Source organism: Balaenoptera musculus, chromosome 18 (assembly GCF_009873245.2).
Source record: "Balaenoptera musculus isolate JJ_BM4_2016_0621 chromosome 18, mBalMus1.pri.v3, whole genome shotgun sequence".
Classification (NCBI taxonomy): domain Eukaryota; kingdom Metazoa; phylum Chordata; class Mammalia; order Artiodactyla; family Balaenopteridae; genus Balaenoptera; species Balaenoptera musculus.
Genome location: NC_045802.1, coordinates 21,288,199 through 21,310,998, shown reverse-complemented (window position 1 = coordinate 21,310,998; position 22,800 = coordinate 21,288,199). Strand labels below are relative to the sequence as shown.

Below are 22,800 nucleotides of genomic sequence, written 5' to 3'. Positions count from 1 at the left end.
CTTTGTACTCCTGTGGTATCAGTTGTAACATCTTTTTCATTTCTAACTTTATTTGAATCTTCTCTTTTTTCTTGGTGAGTCTTGCCAAAGGTTTGTCAATTTTATTTTTTTCAAAAAAAACCCTCCAGCTCTTAGTTTCATTGATCTTTTCTATTGGCTTTTAAATTTATATTTCATTTATTTCTGCTCTGATCTTTGTTATTTCCTTCCTTCTACTAATTCTGGGGTTTGTTTGTTGTCCTCTTTCTAGTTCTTTGAGGTGTAAATTTATGTTTTATATTTGAGGTCTTTCATGTTTCTTAATGTAGGGATTTATTGCCATGAATGTCCTTCTTAGAACTGCTTAGCTATATCCCATAACTTTTGGTATGTTGTATTTCCATTTTCATTTGTCTCAAGGTTTTTAAATTTTCTCTTTTGATTTCTTCTCTGACACATTGGTCATCCAGTAGCCTCCCTACACATACTTGTGAATTTTCCAGTTTTCTTACAACTGATTTCTCGTCATACCATTGTAAGTCAGAAAAGATGATTGATATGATTTTGATTTTTTTAAATTTATTAAGATTTTTTGTGGCCTAACATATGATCTATCCTGGAAATATTCCAAGTGTACTTCAGAAGAATGTTACTTTTGGATGGAATGTTCTGTATATGTTTCTAAGTCCATCTGGTATAATATGTCCTTTTAAGGTCAATGTTTCATTAATTTTTATCTGTATGATCTATCCACTGATGGAAATGGGATATTAAAGTCCCCTACTATTATTGTATTACTGTCAATTTCTCTCTGTAGGTTTGTTAATATTTGCTTTATTTAGGTTCTCTGTCAGGTACATAAGTATTGTAAAATATTATATCCTCTTGTTGGATTGACCCCTTTATCATTATACAGTGACCATCTTTGCTTCTTACTACAGTTTTTGTCTTAAAGTCTATTTTGTTTGATATAAGTATAGCTACTTTAACTTTGTTTTGGTTTCCATTTGCATGGAATATCTTTTGCTATTCCTTCACTTCCAGTCTGTGTGTGTCCACACATCTGAAGTGAATCTCTTGTAGGCAGCATATTAGATGAGTCTTGGTTTTTATTATCCTTTCAGCCACTCAATGTCTTTTGATTTGAGAATTTAGTCTATTTATGTATAATCTAATTATTGATAGGTATGTACTTATTGCCATTTTGTTAAATTGCTTTCTGGCTGTCTTGTAATTCCTTTTTTTCCTCTTCTCTCTTTGTAATTTGATGATTTTCTGTGGTGGTATGCTCAGGTTTATCTTCTGTGAATCTATTATAGGGTTTTGCTTTGTGGTTACCATGAGGCTTACAACACTTATTTATCATAGTCCATTTTAAGTGGATAAAAACATAAGTATCAACTCAACCTAAAGCTCTACATTTAATCCCCACCATTTTATTTTAGTGTTAAAATTTGTTTTTTTATCTTGTATATCCATTAACAAATCATTATGGCTATAGTTATTTTTAGTAATTTTGTCTTTTAACCTTCATACTAGCCTTATAAGTAATTAACCCATCACTGTTATATTAGATTTTTCTGAATTTTACCATACATTTACCTTTACCAGTGAGATTTGTACTCTCATATGTTTTCCTGTTAGTAATTAGCACCCCTTCATTTCAGATTAAAGAAGTCCCTTTAACATTTCTTGTAAGGCCAGTCCAGTGGTGATTAACAACATTAGCTTTTCTTGTCTAGGAAACTCTCTCTCTCCTTTAATTATGAGGGACAACTTGGTCAGGTAGAGAATTCTTGATTGGCAGTTTTTTCCTTTCAGCAGTTTGACTATATCATGCCACTCCCTTCTCGTCTGCGAAGTTTCTGTTGATAAAATCTGCTGATAATCATGCAGGAGTTCCTATATAGGTATCAAGTTGTTTTTTTTCTTGCTGCTTTTAAGATACTCTCCTTGTCTTTAACTTGAACTTTACAACATGTCTCAGTGTGGGTCTCTTTATGTTGTTGTTTGCAGGGCTTGTCTCTCAGTGGCAAGTTTTAAAAGTTGGGGTGCAAAATGTGGGGTTCAAACCCTTCACTCCTCAGGGAGAACCTCAGGGTTGCAAGTTCCCTCTTGATTGGGGGTCTCCATACTGAGAGTGGGGTTTATGGTGAGATTTTGTCTCAGCCTCTCCTACTAGCTTAGATGTGGGTTCTTCCTTGTAGGAGTCTCTCAGCTAGTTTTGGGTTTTGTCCAGAGGAAATTGTTCCATATGTAGCTGTAGATTCAGTGTGGCCGTGGGAGGTGGTGAGTTTAGGATCCTCCTATGTAGCTATCTTGTGCTGGAACCCATACACCTTTTAAAATAACAAATTGAGGTTCAGATGCTGGCTTTTCTTTCTGAGATTTAAAAGCATCATTGACAATATAGATACTATTTACCTTAACCTTACAGTAAGGAATAATGTGGGATGTTCTGCTGATGCCACAGATTTTCAAATTAATAAGGAAAAGTCTCATAAGTGGTCATGGGGAAGGATGGGGACAGTAACCTGCAGTTACTGATCAGAATAAAGAGAAGTGATGGGTCAGATTTTAACATATTAAGGTACTACTTGAGTATAGTTACAAATTTTTGTGAAGAAGTTACCAACTATTATAAGTTTAGTATAAGACTTTACTAAATAGTGAGGACATCTGCCAAAAACAAAACAAAAAATCAAACAACTGACTCAACAAAATATAAGTATCTGTTAACTCCCATTTTATTTACTTTGGATGGCAGACATAACTCTGCCTTTTCTATAGACAGACAACTCCTTATCACTAGCAGCTGGAGTCCACTTGTGCAGTTATGGCAAATGGACAAACTTCATCATCAGTTATGAGACAGAAGACCATTAACTGTACTAACAATTTATAGATCGGAAGATGTTTCCAGGAATACTGGTTTGAGACTTTATGGTCCAAGAGCTTTTATGGAAAATTCAACAAAAAGATTTGCTTTAGAAGAACTTTATGGGTATATGATTAGCAATACACAGAATGTTTGAATTTTTAAAAATTATGAGACTTAACAGGACATTCCCACTGGGAGCATAAAGCTCTGAATACTGTGACTAAGCAAACAGTTTTAACATTTTCTTTTACAACCTAACAAAAAGATATTCAAAACTAAAATGGCAACAGATCTGACTATATGGCAAACTTACCTACAGAGTTTTCATTTCTGTAAAGAAATAACTTGTGAAATATTCCTAAAGTCAGTGCACAAAACAGGAAAACCATTATTTCTGTTATACTCCACAATTCTTGGAACTAATATTAGAGGTTCTATGACTTTAAATCTTTATGCTACAGAGAATGATATTATCCACTAAAACAGGAAGTAGTTTTCTAAAGGTTATTCATTCTCCAGGTCATTAAAGAATTTTATCTTTTTTTTCTTTATTCAAAACATTTACCAATTGGAAGAGGAAACACACCTGAATCTTTTTGTTTACAAGTAGCAAAACAAAAACCAAGAAGGTAATTTTCTTATACAAGCTTTCCAGGTCATTTGGAAATAAGACTGTTTCCTTTGCTGGGTAAGTATTTTGTAAAAATTAAGTTCACAGTGAATGTTTCTTGAAATGAATATAACCTTTCAACCAGTAACATTAGGTTACCTGTAGGAAAAGGATACACAACTACTGAGACAGGTAACAGGATTACAGTTTTAACACAAACCTGTGAAAGGCAATCATCAAATTACAATTTTCATTGGTTTCCTTCATTATTATTATTACTGTCTGCCCACAAATTCTGCAGTTTGGAGTCCATTTCAAATCCTTCTAAGAGTCCACTTCATGAGATAAATATGTACATACAAAATAAAGCAGATATATTATAATTTATAAAAAGTAAATTGTTTTATATATTATTTTTCTTCTAGGATCTTTAAAGGAAGATGCCTTGACCACATCTGCATTATAAAAAATATCTTATAAGTAAGTTGTGATACGTAAAACTGGCTTTTTATGTACAGTTCTGTGAGTTTTCACTCATGTATATATTCAAGTAACCATGACCACAATCAGAAGTGTCATCATTCAAAAAAAATTCCTCTGTTGTCTTTCTCAACTGGGGCTCCTTACCTGAACCAAACAGGAAATAATCTGTTTCAATTTCCTTTATTCTTCAAGTAAATGCTTATGTAAAATCACTTGTATTTATTTCCTCTCTTCAGTTTGGTATATTCTCATAAACATTATATAATCTCACCACTCTGTATCTGGAGGCAGGTTAATGTAATCAAAGGTTATAGCTCTGAAAAGTATGATGGTAGGATTTTAAAGCTCAGATTACATAAGTTGGTTAACTCTTGGTTTGTTTCAAGTATTACTGAGCTATACTTGAAGCACATCCTCAAATATTATTGCATTATTCACAGCTGTCCAATAATAACTTCAGCAGTAAAATATCTATCTGAAGTATGAAACATGTAATGTTGATGACAAATGTTTTAGAACATCAGGAGTAAGATTAATGAAGAGCACAGTAAATCTACAACAAGAAAAGGGAAGGTACATTTATTAAAAATAAAAATAGTCAACAGTCTCTGATAACAAACAAAACCATTCAGACTCGAAATATATCCAATATACATTGTAACAATGCACATATATTAAAAAAACCAAAGAGCCATTAAGTAGTTTTGTCACAATTTTAGAAAGGAGAACAGGATTGTGGCTTGCTCCTGCCTACACACAGCATGCAGGCCCAGCCCCCCTTTCTGTGTCCTGTGCAGCACAGCAGTGCATGGCGTGTGTGTTCATTTGGTGAACACACTGTTTCTGGAGAAAATCGCAGTTTCTATAAGGATGATCCAGTACATAAATCAGTGGCTCCATTTCATAAAAAAATCTGTGTAGCCTGGAAGAGCAGGGACGACCGTTTTCAAAGTCTTCTGTTTTAACAAAAGGTACAGAATAAACTACTAAATCTAGATGCCTTCACATTATTTTGCATGAGTATCAATCAATCATCAATCAAGTACTGTGTAAAAATTTTTGTAAAATCTTGTTAGCCAAACTAGTGTCTTTAACTTACTTAAAGTTTGTCACTCTTTTAGCATGGCTGATGTCTTTTCTGACTTTGTCACTAATAACACTTGTCAAACCAAAGAACTTTGAAAAAGAATATGCACTGATGAAGGGAAATAGTACCGAAAATGTGCCTGGACTTCAGTCTTAAGACACACACAGTTCCTGTTGGATACTGGACTGTGAGAGTTTATTATCTTCAGTCTTTTCAGGTCCTGAGGCATGGCAAGTAGTCTTCCGCTTAAATAATCGAAGACTCAGTCGTAAGAGTTCATTGTCTACCATTGGAGCATTTGTATAAGCTTGTTTTACGGTGCCCTATTTGGAGAAAACAAAAACAAATTAAACATGTACATTATTAGTTGACTGACAGTAGAAAAGACAGGTTAACTGCTAACAAAAATATCAGTTATAAGAAAAATTAGTTTGCAATGAATATTAAATTAGCTGTATTGGATATTTAAAAGCAAAATTAAGAAATGTTTGCAGACTCGAGGAATCTTAGAAAAGAAAGCAATCTTTAGAGGGCGCCTAGTCTAACTTGTTGCTTAAAGTAGGAATCTTCTCAACAATCCCTGACAGGTAATCAAGTAGTTTTTACTTCATCATTTCCAATGACAAAACAAAACAACGAAAAACACATTGCACATTCTATTGTTGAACAGTACTATTTCTTCCACATTTTGAAATAAAATCTCTTCTATGGAGCTACACACTAATTCAGTCTTACTTTCACATGACAATCAATTCTCTGAAGAGAAGCACCGAACATTCCATACTCCTTACTGGTCTGGTGATATGCCATAAGATGTAGGCTCCAGAACTGAACAAATTCTCCAGAAGACAGCTGATCAGTGCAGTCCACTGAGAAACTACTACCTCCTTTGTTCTAAGATGTAGATCTCTATTATTATTGGAACTTAAAGCTACATTTGCAGTTTTGAAAGTTATTGTCATAAAATTTTGTTAATGTTCTCCAACCATGTGTATAATGAAATAAAGATTTGAATATCTCCAGCATTCTGCTATTTCTCTTCTAGGATCTTTAAAGGAAGAGTGATGCCTTGACCACATTTGCATTATAAAAAATATAAGATGTGATACAGTAAAACTAGCTTTTTATGTGTAGTTCTGTGAGTTTTCACTCATGTATATATTCAAGTAACCATGACCGCAATCAGAAGTTTCATCATTCAAAAAAATTCCTCTGTTGTCTTTCTCAACTGGGGTTCCTTACCTGAACCAAACAGAAAATAAGCTGAGTTTCAATTTCCTTTATTCTTCAAGTAAATGTTTACATATAATCACTTGTGTTTATTTCCTCTCTTCAATTTGGTATATTCTCATAAACACTATATAATCTCCTCACCACTCTGTATCTGGGAAATTTTTTCCCTTGACCTTCAATTTAAATAAGTTTCTAGTATATTTCATTATCTAAAGAAACTATGCAAATGAAAAATATTTCACAGGAATAGACTATTTAAAATTTTTTTCCAGTACCAATAACAATTTGTTATTCAAAACAAATGTTATTCAAAACTATTAAAGTAAAATAAAAAGTACTATAAATTCTAATAAAATTCTTTTATATGTGTAAGAGACTGGGAAACCAAACTAATAAAAGCAGATAATGAGACCTTAATTTCACCTTAAAGCAATCAAATGAAGAATATGTCATCCATACTACTCAACAAACATGTTCCAATTTTTCTAAGGAAACAACAGTACCTTCTCATTTTTAACAAGCTGCTTTCGGATTGCAGAATCCCGCCTGAAGCATAATGCTTTACAGCATGGTCCAAGATTACTAAGAAGACTTGCTCTTTCCTCTTTTCGTAGTAATGCAGCCATGTTGAGAGCCCCCAATTCATGTTCAAAAAGATTTTCTGCATCTTTCAATAAAAAACACACATTAAGGTTTCTGAAAATAGAAGTGTTATCAACTGCTTAGATGAATATTCCACAAAGTCTATCTATACTAAGTTTATCTATACTTTATCAAAGTTACCAACAGTGGTGAAAACTATTTCATATTAAAGGCAATAGATTCTCTGTGAGAGAACTCCAAAATGTAGTTTTGGTGCTAGGCTCAAACAAAAATAAATACTCTGATAGCCACTTTAAGATATAAGAAAAGCAGAATTGGGAGACAGAATTTAGACACAGATTACTAACTATGGGAAAAAAGTTCAAGTTAAGAATCAGTAAAGTCAAATTCAATATATTGCGTACCATCAACTACTAAAAGTTCTAGATTCAGGACTTTATTATGGCAAGATTCAAATGTAGTAATGTGACTACATTCTGTGAACCCTAAAAAACTTAGGAAAGTGATTAGATGTTTGTTAGATAACCTACAAATTTTATCCAATATTTGGTCACTGTAAAAACCTGGGACAATGTATCAAAAATCACTTAGTTTTAAGTCATAACATGCAAAGTAGGGAGAAAACACTTAATAAAAATAGAGATTGAGTTAAAAACAGACAAGAAATCAAAATTTACAGAATAGGGTCAGTCATTACTCTAAATAAATAACAGAAAGAGTAGTAATTTCAAAGTTAACGTTCCAGGAGTTGGCCAAGAGTATGAATGGTATCAGGTAGTGTTTCTATAGCAACATGATCAAACAGGTTATTGCTAGAGCCCACAAAGGGAAACAGTAAATAACACCTAGGTAAAAACAAAACAGACATTTGAGAATTAATGGAATTGCATTACATATTTCATTTCCTGAACTGCAGAGCATAAATAGTGAGATTAGATAATTAAGAAACCTGTCTCATGTAATATACCTAGTCGGTACGTTATACACCTAGTGAATAGGTTGATAACAAAAGCAAAAATAAATGTAAATAAAAACTCAAAAATAGTTCACAAACTTTGATGTCTATCAGAATCATCTGAGGAGTTTTTAAAAATACAGTGCCAGGGCTCTACCACCAGACCTACAGACTCTCCACAGTTGGAACTAGGATACCTTAGCTGGGGGAAAAGGCAGTTCCTCAGGTAATTCAGCCATACCAATGTTTGAGCCAACCAATGACACAGTCATATAATGCACACTACTAAAAAAAAAAAGCACCAAACACTCACCACCATTCTACTATAGATACAAATAAATAAATCTCCATTGAGTCCATGCACTTCCTTGACAATTGCTCATTAGGACAAATTACTTTTTATTTAAATCTTTTCTGCTTTCACAACAGTAGACTATAAAACACACTTGCAAACCTCCCTAGAACGTATAACATGGCTAAACTTAGTCTCTTCCTGGTTTTGAATTGACCGGCACCAAATAACTCGAGACAGATTAAACATGTATATAAGTACAAGTAAACCAAAGGAACTAAAATAACTGGGAAAGTTTAGCTTCAAAGAACTTAATCATACTATAATCAGAAAACCTGGACAAAAGCAATTTAAATTTCAGTACACATTCAAGTTTTCTGTTTTAAGCCTTAGAATTTAAAAATTACATAGGGAGTGGAGATATACTTTCTTCAGCACTAGGGCACAGAAACAGACCAAATGGATTAGAAAAAAATCACTATCAGTTATTTCACAAATATTTATTGAATACCTACTATGTGTCAGGTACTTTTCAAGGCAATGGCATAATTAGTAAGAATAGATTGTTAGACAATACAGCAGTAAACAAAACAAAGTCCTATTCCTTAGGGAACTTATATTCTGTATCATATATTAGTTCTCTAACAAAGCTATCATACCACCAAAAAACAGGACCACTTGGTAAGGAACAATCAAATCCTTCTTTACAGTGTATGTTTTCATTGTTTAAAGTAAGTGATCATTAGTCAGGGACAAACTATAATCTGATTTTGCTAACTACGCAATAGATTTTAACTTGAAATGCCATTAGCAAGAGTCATAGGGGCAATGAAGAACCTAGGGGCAAGACGGGAATAAAGACACAGACCTACTAGAGAATGGACTTGAGGATATGGGGAGGGGGAAGGGTAAGCTGTGACAAAGTGAGAGAGTGGCATGGACATATATACACTACCAAACGTAAAACAGATAGCTAGTGGGAAGCAGCCGCATAGCACAGGGATGGTGCTTTGTGACCACCTAGAGGGGTGGGACAGGGAGGGTGGGAGGGAGGGAGACGCAAGAGGGAAGAGATATGGGAACATATGTATATGTATAACTGATACACTTTGTTATAAAGCAGAAACTAACACACCATTGTAAAGCAATTATACTCCAATAAAGATGTTAAAAAAAAAACAAACCAAAAAAGGATGAATTGAAAATTAAAGTATAAGGCACTTCTCAAAGATTTTCCATCACACTATGAGTAATTCTTGCTTTTCCCATTCAAAAAGTGAATATGGTAAAAGGTTAGCCCCTAGTTCGAGAGAGAGAACCTTTAGGAAGATTTGGATAGACCTTGACAGAATTACCATCTGCATTTTAAAGTTTATTCATAATTTATGATTGGTACCCTTGCCCATTTTCCAAGCAAGGTTTAAACTAAGGGGGAAATATTTTTCTTCCTATTTTCTCTTATTGTATGTGGATTGAAACAGTTGCCTTATAAAATTGAAAAGGACAGAGCATAGCTGGATCTTTATTTTCTATGGGGACTGCTTATACATCCAAGGGAATGTTGTGAAGTAGGCTATAGGAAAGATGTACTGCAGAAGAAAAATCATATTGATATTTTTTCCAAATTTTTGACTGTATAGTTTGGCGAAAAAAAATGATCTAGAAAAATAATGAAGACTATTGAACTCAATACTGCTTTTCTAATCTGCTGACTTCTGAATGCAAGAGATTTTATTTTAGAACAAACCCTTCTCTGACAACTTTTCTTTCCTGATACATTTTGATGTGTGTTAATTTTATAAATTCCTTAAAATAAAAAATAAAAAAATTAAAAAAAAAGAGTCACAGGGGCAAATAGCTGTAGATGTGGATAAGACCTTAGGGATTTCATTACATCATTTTATGCCCACAAGAGTTACTTGCTTAAGATCACAGAACCAATCAAAGTAGGAAGAGTGGGGCAAGAACTCAAGACATTGGTCATCTGTCAGGTTAACACATATTCACCATTATAATTTATGTTTCTTACACATACATTCTATGTATACTGAGCCATATTAAAATCAAGAGTCTTACTGCTTATGCTAACAGTTGAAGAAAGAACATGGATCATGAAACATGTAAAACAATTTTTTTTCAATTTTATATTAGCAGAAGCTCAATTCTTTTTCCTAAACTCTTTTACTCTAATGAACGTGACATAACATTAAATAATCTTAGTGCTGTCACCTTTTACCTCTTTTCCTCCTTTTTTACACTCCTCCTCCCCATTAATAAAGTATTAATAAGCTGCCAAAACATAATAAGCTAGGTACCAGAGAAACAGAAAAAAAAGGACCCTATAAACTAAAAGTGTTCTGGAATAATGAATGAAAAGCTGTAGCAGTAAGGTCTAATATCAATGCGATAAAATATTTTAAACTAAATAGCAGTTCATATTTACTGAACATCACTGTATGTCAGAAACTATTCTAAGTGTTTTACTTGTAATAACTCATTTGCTCCTCCTAACAATCATATGACTTGGTGGTGTAATTATTCTCAGCTTGTAGATGGTAACAGTAACACATAAATTAAATAACAGCTAGTAAGTGGTGTGCCTGTTGGAATCCAGGCCATCTGGCCCAGAGACTAAGCTCTTAACCACTTTGTTAAAGGCTCAACCTAAACATCTGCATTTGAGTAGAATTCCCCATTTCCCAGGGGAAAGGGTTGCCAAGATAACCAATTTGCTTAGATATGAACAATATCTAGTTCACTTCCCCAGGCTCTACTTCATTTAGCCCTGGGTAAACCACTGAGCACTTTGACATTAGAACTTACCTGTTAAAAAGTAACTTTGATACAGTAAGATCATTGTGCTATGTTCACAACTTTTCTGTAGGCTTAAATTTTTCTCAAAATAAAAACGAACTTTGACCATGAGGATTAAATACTGAAAATAAGTGAGTCCTCAAAAAAAAAAAAAAAAGTTCTTATACTGTAACTGCTACATGAGAACAGAACAGAATCCTTTTCAAAGGCACCTTAATATTTATATTAAACATTATATAGTCAAAGTGGGACGAAATTACCTTTGGGTTTTTCTAAAAGTCTCTGACATGTTTCTCTGACTTTAGTGAAGAGTTCAGAACCAGCCAACTTTTTAGAGATCCCAATTCTCAGCATGACGGCTCCCGGCGTGAATTTTAAGAGTGCAGCCCCAGGCTCTCGTGGTTCTTTTGGATGCTTTGGCATAAGACCAGACCAGTCCACATCTATCACATCTAATGGATCTACAAAAAGTTAAAGAACAGAATTTTATTACACTAAGAAATACATTCTTGTTATCTGTAGAGAAATACAGATTCCAAGCCACAGAAAGCATTAAATAACAAGTAATATAAATCAAAAAAGGCATATTCTTAAAACAAAAGATTTTCTATAAAAACTAATATTTAAAATCTTAAGGACCTCAACAAATAACTTTCTCACCAAAAGAAAAGAGGCAAAGAGGTCACAGGCGAGTGCCTCCGCCCCCATTTCATTTATATGTGGAATCTAAAACGAAAAGAATCAAACAAAAAGAAAACCAAACTCATAGATACAGAGATTGGTGGCTTCCAGAGGGAAGGAATGTGAAGTTTAGACAAAACGTGTGAAGGGTATCAAGAGGTACAAACTTGCAATTATAAATAAATCATGGGAATGTAATGTATAGCATGGTAACTATAGTCAATAATATTGTATTTCAACATTAAAAGTTGCTAGAAAGTATATCTGAAAAGTTCTCATCACAAGAAGAAAAATTTTGTAACTTTGCATGGTGACAGATGGTAACTAGACTTAATGTGGTGACTTTGCATGGTGACAGATGGTAACTGGACTTAATGTGGTGATCATGTTGCAATGTATACAAATGTCAAATCATTAGGTTGTGTACCTGAAACTAATGTTATGTCAATTATACTTCAATAAAAAACCCCGAAACCAAAAAAAAAGGCAAGCAAACAAACACCTAAGCAAACCCATTCCTACAAATAATGCATTTAAATTGCTTGAGAGATCCTCAATGAAAGAACTCCATTATTTCACTAAGATTAGGTCTGACATTTTGAAGCTTGGTACCAGAATCATTTCAAGGGTTAATTAAATCTAGGAGTGTATTTAGTTTGCATGTGTGCATGCATACACAGACACAGTTTACCTTTTAAAAACAAATGATTCATTATGAAATAACTTTAAGAATCAGGCAGTGGCTATGATTAAAATTGAGAATAATCTATCCACTGATAAGTCACAGTTTAGGAAATTAACAAAATAATGTTCTATTCAGAAATACCTAATAGCTGATAATAATAAAGATAACACTCATATATACATTATACATGAGTAGAAAACACTGTAAAATATAAGAGCAAATTAAGTCAAAATAAGAATTTAATATTCTGTATACCCAAACAAAGCAAAGACCCTCACAATGATTAAAAAAAATTGTTAGTAACAATTAAACTAATTGGGATGATTCAACAAGAACACTGAAGGGGGCTGCTTCATGGTACAGTCACTGGAGTAAGCTCTGGCAATGAATAAAGTACTATAAATGGAAATAATTACTGAATTTAGAAAATTGAGAGAGAAGTATATACACAGTGTTCAAATATAACCTCAACCTTTGTAAATTTCTGAATGGTCATTTCAAAAGTTGGTTTGTGGCAGCACAGTTGTGACGCTCTGTACCATACACCTACCATCTAGAACACTGCTAGACAATCACTGTTTGATAGGAAATCTTACAATTGTGCTATTTTAAATAATGCCCTTTCCAATTTATAGGCAATGTCTACTTAAAAATGAGCAGAGCATATTAACTATAATTTTCATTTTATTGGCCCTTCAATGTTAGTTAAAACAGAAATGGGAAAATTCTAACTGCATTTTATCAATCCTTACAGCATGAAAGGGAACAAAGACTATCACAATACCATAATTAAACATTTCTTACATTCAACCACCTCTGCAAATGATTACCTGGCATCTTCTCCTCATCCTGTTGGTCCTCCCTCTTTTCAGCATCACCTGCCAGAATTTCATCTAGTTCATCATCACTAATTGGCTCATATCCTTCTCCAGCACCAGATCCTAACGAATGCACATCATCTAACTTGGATTCGTCATCTCCTGCTAAACAGAAAAATTAATTTCATGCCAAAGAGAGTGTTAAGGGAAAGGGATATCTAAGTGAAACCAAAGAGGAGAAGCTGTGCACACTAAAACAAGTTGAAAAGCATTTTTTATTTGAAAACTATATTTCTTAATTATTCAAAACACTTGATAACTCCAAAAGAAAACTTAAAAATTAAATTTAGTTTTAATGGCAAGAACACAATATGGACAGCAATATCAAAATAGGTTATAAAATTACAATTAAAATATGAGAAATAAAATCTACCACTAACATGTTAATGTTGATATTATGTTGTTAATTTTTTATAATAAAACTTTAAGTCCAGAGAAATCTAATTTCAAAAGGATGCATTAATTTCTTTATCAAAATAAACTCATTAATTTTAAAGAACTTGCAAACTAATTAGTAAAATTTATTTGAAACTTTAACCACTAGCGTACCTTCCATTTCTTTATTTACCAACTTTTCTCAACTACCTAGGCTAAAGCTTTGTCTCCTGGTGACTTAGCTGTGAACTTGAATTATCATAAAACTACACAGTACACTTAATATTTCTAATCAGGTGTTATCCATACACTTTACTGAGTTTACAACACTAGTTTTCAAAATGTAACAGCATGCTTTATAAAACTTACAGCAAATAAAATATAATATACTATGAGATGTTTCTAGTCATTCTAATAATTTTCTACTCTATTAAATTCTGTAGTAATCTCCTCATACCCCCGCCATTCACTTCTAAAGTAAACAATTTTAATAACTTCATTACACAGATATACATCTAAACATAAATGCAAATAATAGGATTTTTAACTTTTCAAGCTTTATCAAACTCATTGTCCTACTTTAAGTGGATAAAATTTTCCATTTCACAATAGGTAATTCACCTCTAAATTTCTATGCTGTGTTATCTGTGATCACAACCAATGAATGGTATATTTTAGGGATGAAGGGCACGAACTCCAATCACAAGAGAGAGATTACAATGACTGGTTACAATTATATTCAATTATACCCCAAGGTTGTACCTCCAAGAGTACTATGGCTCACAAATTGATGCCATTTAAATTCAAATTTGAGATAAAAATGTGAAGACCACTGAGGCAGAAATGTTTTTGTCAAGTAGAAAAAATATGTAACAGTTGGCGTATTGGAATATATCTAACCAAATAACCAAAAGATGTAAGGATGTTTATAGTTTTAAAAGAATGTGAATTTTATTCTGGGACTAGTGCTACAACACAGCAAATAAGAAGAATATGAACTATTACTGCTTATGTACTAAGTATCCCAGAAGTTTCTTGGGGGCTTGAAGTAGAGAGGTTATGTCAGAACAATGGTGTAAGCACCAGTATTAGAATTGGACAGTTCGTGGAGGCAGAATTTCCAGGAGAATTTTCAGGGGGCCCATTACTATTATTAACCTGGGCTATAATTCACCAAAGAATAAGACGCAGAACATGTATGCACAGGCAGAACATATTTTCATTCATCAGCCATTTATTGCATCCTTGTTAGAGTCTTGATGATAAAGAAATGAAAAGCTATGGTGCCTAACAAAGGAGTACAGTATAGTGGTGAGAAAACTATGGAAAAATAATTATAATATGGCACAGGGATGCTATTAAAGATGTATAAACAAGGTGCTATGGCAATTTGAAAGAGTAAGCACCTTTAGCAGAGAAGGCTTCGTAGAGGAAATAATGCATAAACTGGGACTTGCGGTTTGAGTAAGAGAAGATAAAAGGGAAAAGGTCTATCAGGCAATGGGAGGAGCAAGTACAGAGAAGGCTAGAGAAGGAAGCCCATTCAGAGTGCAGAGGCATAAGTCAGCTTGTATAGCATTATCAGGGGTGAAGGATTAGAGAGTGGATGTCCATACAGCTGAGGTTGGCTCTGAGTGGGCAAAAGGGTGGATGTGGCCTTCTCGGGGTCCCTCATTCTAGGAGCGGGAAGTCATTTTAATAAGGGATCTGAGCATCCCCAGAGTTTACTATCTGTGGAGGGCTCTGGAACCCATTCCTGCAGATACTGAGGGACTGAGGGACGACTGTAATCATTTACTTCATTTAGGCTTATTTGAACCAAGTCTACCTTGATAGTACTAATGAGTGGAACACATTTTTTAAGTATCATAGGGCTTTTCCTTATAAACTCTATTTTCCCTAAAACAATGGAGTCAATATGCATATCAGATGACCTTTCAAAAGGAAGTATTTGTTTGCTATGAAATCTGAAAAGGAATGGAGCACTGAAACAGACAAAAAGGCGTGACACTCACCTTCCATACTCTCTGTTCTCTCAGCTTTATTTGTATCTTCAAATCCCTGCAGAGATCCTAGATCTTTATCCATTCTTTCTTTATCCAAAGCTAAAGAGTCCCGGGAAGTGCCTTCTAGGTCTCTTTCATGTTCACTCTCCAGTTTTGCTTCACTGCGTTTTACGGACTCTATTTGAGGACTCTCAAAACTTCTGTCTCTGTCCCTGTCCCTGTCCCTTTCCATGGAATCAGAGATTAACCTCTCCCTTTCCCTGTCCAAGTCTCTCCTTTTGTCTCGTTCTCTCTCCCGTTCCCGTAGTCGATCTCGGTCCCTGTTCCGGGGCCAATCTTTATCGGCATCTCGCTCCCATTCTCTCTGCCGTGCATCTCTCCTCTCTCTCTCCCGCTCTCTCTCATGATCATAACGTTCACGCTCTTGAAGCCTATCTCTGCTATCAAACGACCCTGATCTTGAATGGACCTGTCGATCTGACTCAGGAGAACTTCTTCTTGAACTATGGCTTCTTGAATCCTGGCGATCTAAAATAAATACACCATATACAAAGAGTTAACATGTGATAAAATGGAAATAAAAGGCTTCATTTTTAAGGTCCTTTAAAACTGACAATTTATCTTTTTCTATATTTATTTTAAATTATCCAAAGGACCCATCTTAATGAAAAATTCCACCACTCAAAGTATTAATTAAAATATGTAAAAAGCGTGTTTCCTTGTTTATTTCCACTACAACCACAAAATATCTTCAAAGAAATAAATACATAAAGTGTTTAAGCAGTAACAGAAATGATCATTTCATTATCTGACCTCTTCCTATCCCCCTACCTTATTTTCTGTGGTCAAAAGAGAAAGTACTGGTTGCAGGAAGAAGAGCCAGCAGGTTAAAATTTTAGGCATCAAGAGAGGACTTGAATACGTAAGCGCTTCCACCAAGATATACTACTAAAATCCTGATATTAAACTGACTTCATTGAATGTACCTCTACTATAATGCTGCTAGTAATGTGATAACAGGTAACATTTTGGTGGGATGGTTAAGCTTTTAGGTTCCTTGAAATTTAAGGCAGCATATAAAGTAACCAATTTAGCATTTACTTTAAAATTATGATTTGCACAAAACATAAAACTGTACAAAATATACAAATATACTAACATAGGAAACAGTGGTTAGATTATAATTCATTTTTATTACCTGAAGAAGTACTTCGACTGGGTTCTCCACGCTTTAGCTGATCAATCCTAGATTTTCTCTCTCCTGTGATTTCTAGACTTTTTGTTTTTTCTCTGTCTCTTGAGCCACTATGCAGTACTCTCTTTCGACCACTTTGGTCATCCCCACTTCGATGTGCAGAATCATTGGACGGGGAGCGAAGACGGCCAGATGTATGACTACGATTACTCCGATTGCTGCCAAGGCTGCTACTCCTCTTTTGATCCACTGGCTTGCGATGTGGTGCATCCTCTATAGTAACATGAGGCGCCTCTACCTTTTCCACTCGTGTTCTGTGGCATTTTCTATGTGAGTCTTCATTGGTAAAAGTGTTGGTGGTGTTGGCTGGGGTGGAAGAGGTGGAAATGGTGGTGGTCAGTGTGTTGAAGCTGGTGGCAGCAGGAGTCGTCGTCGTGGCAAGAGGAGGAGGAGGAGGAGGAAGAGAAGACGGGGAAGGAGTCCTTCCAGGAGTAGCAGCTGTGGCAGCGTGCTCTGGTTCTGTCACCTCTGCGCGGTCAGGCACGTCCTCATCAGACCAGTCACTGAACGCTGTATCTTCTTTCTTCTGAGGATCCTCCATAGTGCCATCCTTATCATTGGGCATTTCAACCAATTCCTCCTTGGTTGTGATAGGGGGAGTCCGTGGGCCTCTCTTCTTCTTACTCTGCTGGACTGCTTCTTCATCAGAAATGTCAGAATCACCTTTGGACCTTTTACGCTTTTTTTCAACGCTTTTCTTCTTCTGTCCTTTTTTTGGTGAAAATACTTGACCATCTTCAGACATTGTCTCTGTGTTACCCCTGTCCATTCCAACATCATCTTCTTTCTTTTTCTTAATAGGTTTCTTTTGAATTTTTGCTTTTTTCTTGTTTTCATCATGAGCTCGATCAGATGTGTCTCGATCTTCAGATGGGTGGTGTCCTATCATGTCTTGTGAACGAGTTCTTGAGCTCTCCATGATTTCAGTCTGTTCTCTCTGCTTATCTACAGAAGAAACTTTCTCTTTGAACTCCTGCTCTTCATAGCGCCTTGAACTTTCTTTTCTTTCTGGTTTACGATCTTCCTCTTTCCACCTACCCTGTCTGTCTTCTGTAAGGTGGGATGGACTAAGAGAACGAGATTCTTGAGGTCGAACAACCTGGCTCAAAAGTCTGTGTTTTTCATCTATACAAAAAGATAAAAGTAATCACACTTTCACCATGTTAACAATATTGCATGCTACCTATAAATAATAAACCAATCTCTCCCTTTTCATTTTAAAAGTTTAAAAATAACAACTTCAGTAAAAATAAAAATATGGCTTTACTACAACTAGTAGGAAATAACAGTGCCATTATGGTACAATGACTGTATTTCTAACACATACTTTAGTCACAATGGGAGATATTCAGAGGCAGTAGAGCAAGAAAACATTTTAAATCTTAATTCATCATTTCCTATTGATGTGAAAGAATGGTCTCGTGGTTACAAATGAATATGACTATAGAGACGTGGAAAACAGATCCTGCTTACTTTTATCATCTCCACTGTTGTAGGCGTCACTGTCAGGAGAATGTTCTCGCCGGCGCTTAGGTGACTGACGAGGGCTAGGACTCCCTTCATTTCTATAGCGCTTCCTAAATTGGACAAATGTAATTTATAAAATTCCAGGGGATAAAAAAGATTTCTTTACCACATTTTTACTATTATTTTTTGCTGTAACTAGAATGTATAATTGTAGGATTATAATACTATCAGAAGCTAGTGGGAAGCAGCTGCATAGCACAGGGAGATCAGCTCGGCGCTTTGTGACCACCTAGAGGGGTGGGATAGGGAGGGTGGGAGGGAGACACAAGAGGGAGGGGATATGGGGATATATGTATACGTATAGCTGATTCACTCTGTTATACAGCAGAAACTAACACACCATTGTAAAGCAATTATACTCCAATAAAGATGTTAAAAGAAAAAAAAAAAGAGTGATGGAGTATGGCAAGAAAGAAACAGAAAAAAAATAGAATGAGAAAATGGTAGTGATGGAAATTCTATGGTAATTTTCTATTATATAAATGAATGAATATCCAGTAATCAATAAATTATGAATTTTAGGTCTCAAAAAATAAATAAAGTGTGTATTCCTGCTTCATCCAGAACTTTAAATGTCCCATCACAATTAGAGATCTAAGTAAAGATAACACTCAAATGAACTTATTTACAAAATGGAAGTAGAGTTTGTAGAAAACAAACTTATGGTTACCAGGGGACAAGGGTGGGGAGGGATAAATTGGGAGATTGGGATTGAGATATACACACTACTATATATAAAATAGACAACTAATAAGAGCCTGCTGTATAGCACAGGGAACTCTACTCAGTACTCTGTAATGACCTATATGGGAAAAGAATCTTAAAAAAAAAAAGAGTGGATATATGTATATGTATAACTGACTCACTTTGCTGTACACCTGAAACACAACATTGTAAATCAACTATACTCTAATAAAAATTAAAACTAAATAAATAAAGGTAGCACTGGCAAAAAATAAAGAGAACACAATTAAAACCAAAAAAAAAAAAAAAAAAAACAACCAATACTCTCAGAGCTATCTATATCATACGAAGGGTATTCAGCATCTTTAATAAAATTCTTCATTTGTTAAGACTTACAACTGTGGACTTAAAATACATGGCACCACCTCTTTTTTTTTTCATGTAGATGTAGAATCACTCACTGAAATTCACCAGATTTAACTACTGCAAAGTGGTAACATACAGCAGAGGAATCAATGTACCCTCTACTGAAACTTATTCATTAGTTTTACCTTTTTATGGTATAGAAATACCTTATGTTGGGAAGCCAAATGAGAAAATCTAGTATTGGCTTTGGAGTCAAAAAAGACTTGAGTTCAACTTCTAGTCATGTTACTTATTATGCAACCTTAGGTAAATTCCTTGAAGTCATTCTTAGCATTCTCATCTGAAAACAGCCGAAAAAATGGGGGTCCATCTCATAAAATTGCAACAAGCAATAAGTTAGTTATGTCATAAACCCAGTGCCAGTCATGTTGTGGGTACACTGTAAAAATCGATTTCTTCTCATCTCTTAGAACTAAATCTTCTGCTTGATGACAAATTAATAAAATAATTCATATGTTAACTATATTTCTTGGTCTTCAGTTAAACTTTAAATGACTAGTGATTTATATCTCTGGATACTTAAGTTATTCTAGTGTTTTCCTGTATTTTTGTTAAATTTTGACCACTTTTTTTTTTTTAAGCTAACAATGTTTGTAAATACTATGGCCAAAAGTTGAGAAACACTGCAGTACATGAGCACATTATCTCCTTGACAGCTCATTGATATAGATGAGCAACCAGGTGGAAAAGGAGACCCCAGATGTAGTATGACAACTCACAGGCCCAAGCTTGTGCAATTCCTTATCAAAAGCTCCTGCCATCATTAGGCAGTCTCTGTCCCCATTCTTTGAATCTGGGCTGGCCCAGTGACTTACTATGACAGGAAGATGTGGTGAAAATGACAGTTTAAGTTTGGACATTTAGGACTCAAGAGGCCTTGCAGCTTCTGCTTTTGCCTTATTGGTATGTTTCTACTATCATATGCAAAAGCAAAGTTTAGACTACTGGAGGATGAGAGGTCATATGGAAGAGAAAAGAAGATGCCCTAAGCAACAGCCAGCACCAATTGCCAGACATGTGAGTGAGCCCATTTTGGGTCATTCAGACCCAGCTGAACTGCCAGACTGACTGGAGAAACATGAGTGATCCCAAGTGAGACCAGGAGAAGAGCCACTCTGCTGAGCCGAAACAAAATTGCTAACCCACAGGATCATGACCAAATAAATGGTGGTTGTTTTAAACTTCTAACTTCTCATGTGGTTTGATACACAGCAAGAGATAATTGATAACATAAGAAAATATAAAACATGCAAAAAAAACGAAATTTAATTTCAAGGAAGTATCTACAGAAACAAAATTAGAGTAAAATAAATACTACGTCAATCCAACAAACCTTCCTCATAACCATGGTTAAAAACAAAAGTGCTGGATAAATTCAACTACTGAGATGACAATATAATTGATGAAAACATCAAGATGTTAACCTCATATAACTAGTTATTTTATAGAGCTGTTAACTCCTAAATTTCTGGGGCCCTTGTCAATGCTTGGAATGTCTAGCCACGAAAAACTAGAAGAAATTTTGGCTACTGTAAGCTGAGATCAGAAGCATGTAAAATATAATCAAAGCATAGGATTAAATAATAATAAATAAATAACAAAGATTTCAGAACTTTAATCTTAGAAGACAGAGAGTTAAAGAGGTCAGAGGAGAGAAGAGAAATAATATGTACTGTGTGCCTGCATGTATTAAAGGTATTATCAATTTTATGTTAATGTGAGATTTTTTTTTTTTTTAATGTGGGGAGAGGGAAGCGAGAGAGTGAACTACAGAAAACCTTGGCTGCAGACTGAAGGGAAGGCAAGACCTAATGGAAGAAGCCTCCATTTCTGTGCTACGTTGTTGGTTTATAACCAAAATCCATAATAGCAATGATGAAAAAAGCCTAAAGCAGAGAGTGTATTCACCATGAGGCAAATGAGGTAGAGGTAGAGGCAAAGAAATTGAAGATATATAAATTATTTCCAGTTTGTCTTAACAAACTTAAATATACCCTCTATTCTAGTTGGTATTTAAAAAAAAAAAAAGCTCTTAATTTTGATATGTTTGGTTTTATGTCTATAAAACCTCAAAATTGACCAGAGTCCAGATTTCTCATGGCTATAGTGATTGGCTTAGCTCTCTTATCTAACTCCTCTACTGATGAGAGCCCCAGCACAGAGAGGGCTACTGAGCTGATAGGTATAACCCTGGGGTCATCCTAGCCATCATTTGGGTAAAAGCCTTCTGAGTCTAAAACTAATACAGAAAAAAAACAGTGGAGATACACCACTCTATGCTTTGTTTGAGAATCTGGATATAGTCACATCAAAACAAATAAAAACTAACCCTGGACTTCCCAGATACCAGAGCAAATAAATTCTTATTGGTATTAAAAAAAAAAAAAAAGAGAGAGAGAGAGAAAAGAAAGGAGAAAAGAGAAGATGCTCTCAGATATATAAGATAATAAGGACACATCTTTTTATTCCAATAACCTACTATAACTCCACAACCCAAGAGAGGATACCTCTCTATCTCTCTTCTAGCCATGCAGTGGTTCCAGAATTTCCTCAGTTCTCAGACACTGTGAATGCTTCTGCAGCCTGGGGGTAGTGACTCTAGACTTATACGTACACAAAACTCATAAAGGATTATTAGGAATAGCACAAGGATTATGTCTTGGTGACAAGCCAACTCCATTAACTAGTTATAAAGTGGATATGATGGGACATAAACCCACTGATTCTACCACTTTTAGGTTGGATTCCTGTTAAAAACAAGTCTGTAGCAGTCAAATAAACCAATGTACCATCAAAAATGGCTGTAATTGGGCTTCTCTGGTGGCACAGTGGTTAAGAATCTGCCTGCCAATGCAGGGGTCACGGGTTCGAGCCCTGGTCCGGGAAGATCCCACATGCTGCGGAGCAACTAAGCCCGTGCGCCACAACTACTGAAGCCCATGCACCTAGAGCCCGTGAGCCGCAACAAGGGAAGCCACCGCAATGAGAAGCCCGCGCACCACAAGTAAGAGTAGCCCCCGCACACTGCAACTAGAGAAAGCCCGCGCATAGCAACAAAGACCCAAGCCAGCCAAAAATAAATAACTTAATTAATTAATTTTTTTAAAATGGCTGTAATCAAACAGTAAACAAGAATTATTAACTATATCCCTTGGATACAGAAATAGTAGAATGAGAAAACTTATTTTTTTCTAGACAATTCAAAAGATGTTGAACACCAAATACATAAAATAAAACTAAAATAAAGGAAAATGTAGAGAGGAAAAAGAATTAAGAGGATATCAGGGGCCCCTGAGAAGCATTAAATGGAACTTTCTGAACTCCTCACTGACATGTAAAAAACTGG

The 22,800-nt window shown here is 35.0% G+C and overlaps 1 protein-coding gene across 3 annotated transcripts in view; it reads right to left on the bottom strand.

Moving 5' to 3' along the window:
* Window positions 1–3,405: 3,405 nt before the first annotated feature.
* The window catches only part of ZC3H13 (zinc finger CCCH-type containing 13), an 89,331-nt gene continuing 69,936 nt past the window's right edge, over window positions 3,406–22,800 (bottom strand). For all 3 annotated transcript variants that reach the window (XM_036831287.1, XM_036831286.1, XM_036831288.1), the window contains 7 exons: window positions 18,291–18,394; window positions 16,761–17,942; window positions 15,572–16,090; window positions 13,134–13,283; window positions 11,198–11,398; window positions 6,777–6,940; window positions 3,406–5,363 (listed from right to left, as the gene is read on the bottom strand). In XM_036831287.1, the coding sequence (XP_036687182.1) occupies window positions 5,193–5,363; window positions 6,777–6,940; window positions 11,198–11,398; window positions 13,134–13,283; window positions 15,572–16,090; window positions 16,761–17,942; window positions 18,291–18,394 (2,491 nt within the window). In that variant the 3' untranslated portion in view covers window positions 3,406–5,192. The remainder of the gene's footprint in view (window positions 5,364–6,776; window positions 6,941–11,197; window positions 11,399–13,133; window positions 13,284–15,571; window positions 16,091–16,760; window positions 17,943–18,290; window positions 18,395–22,800) is intronic.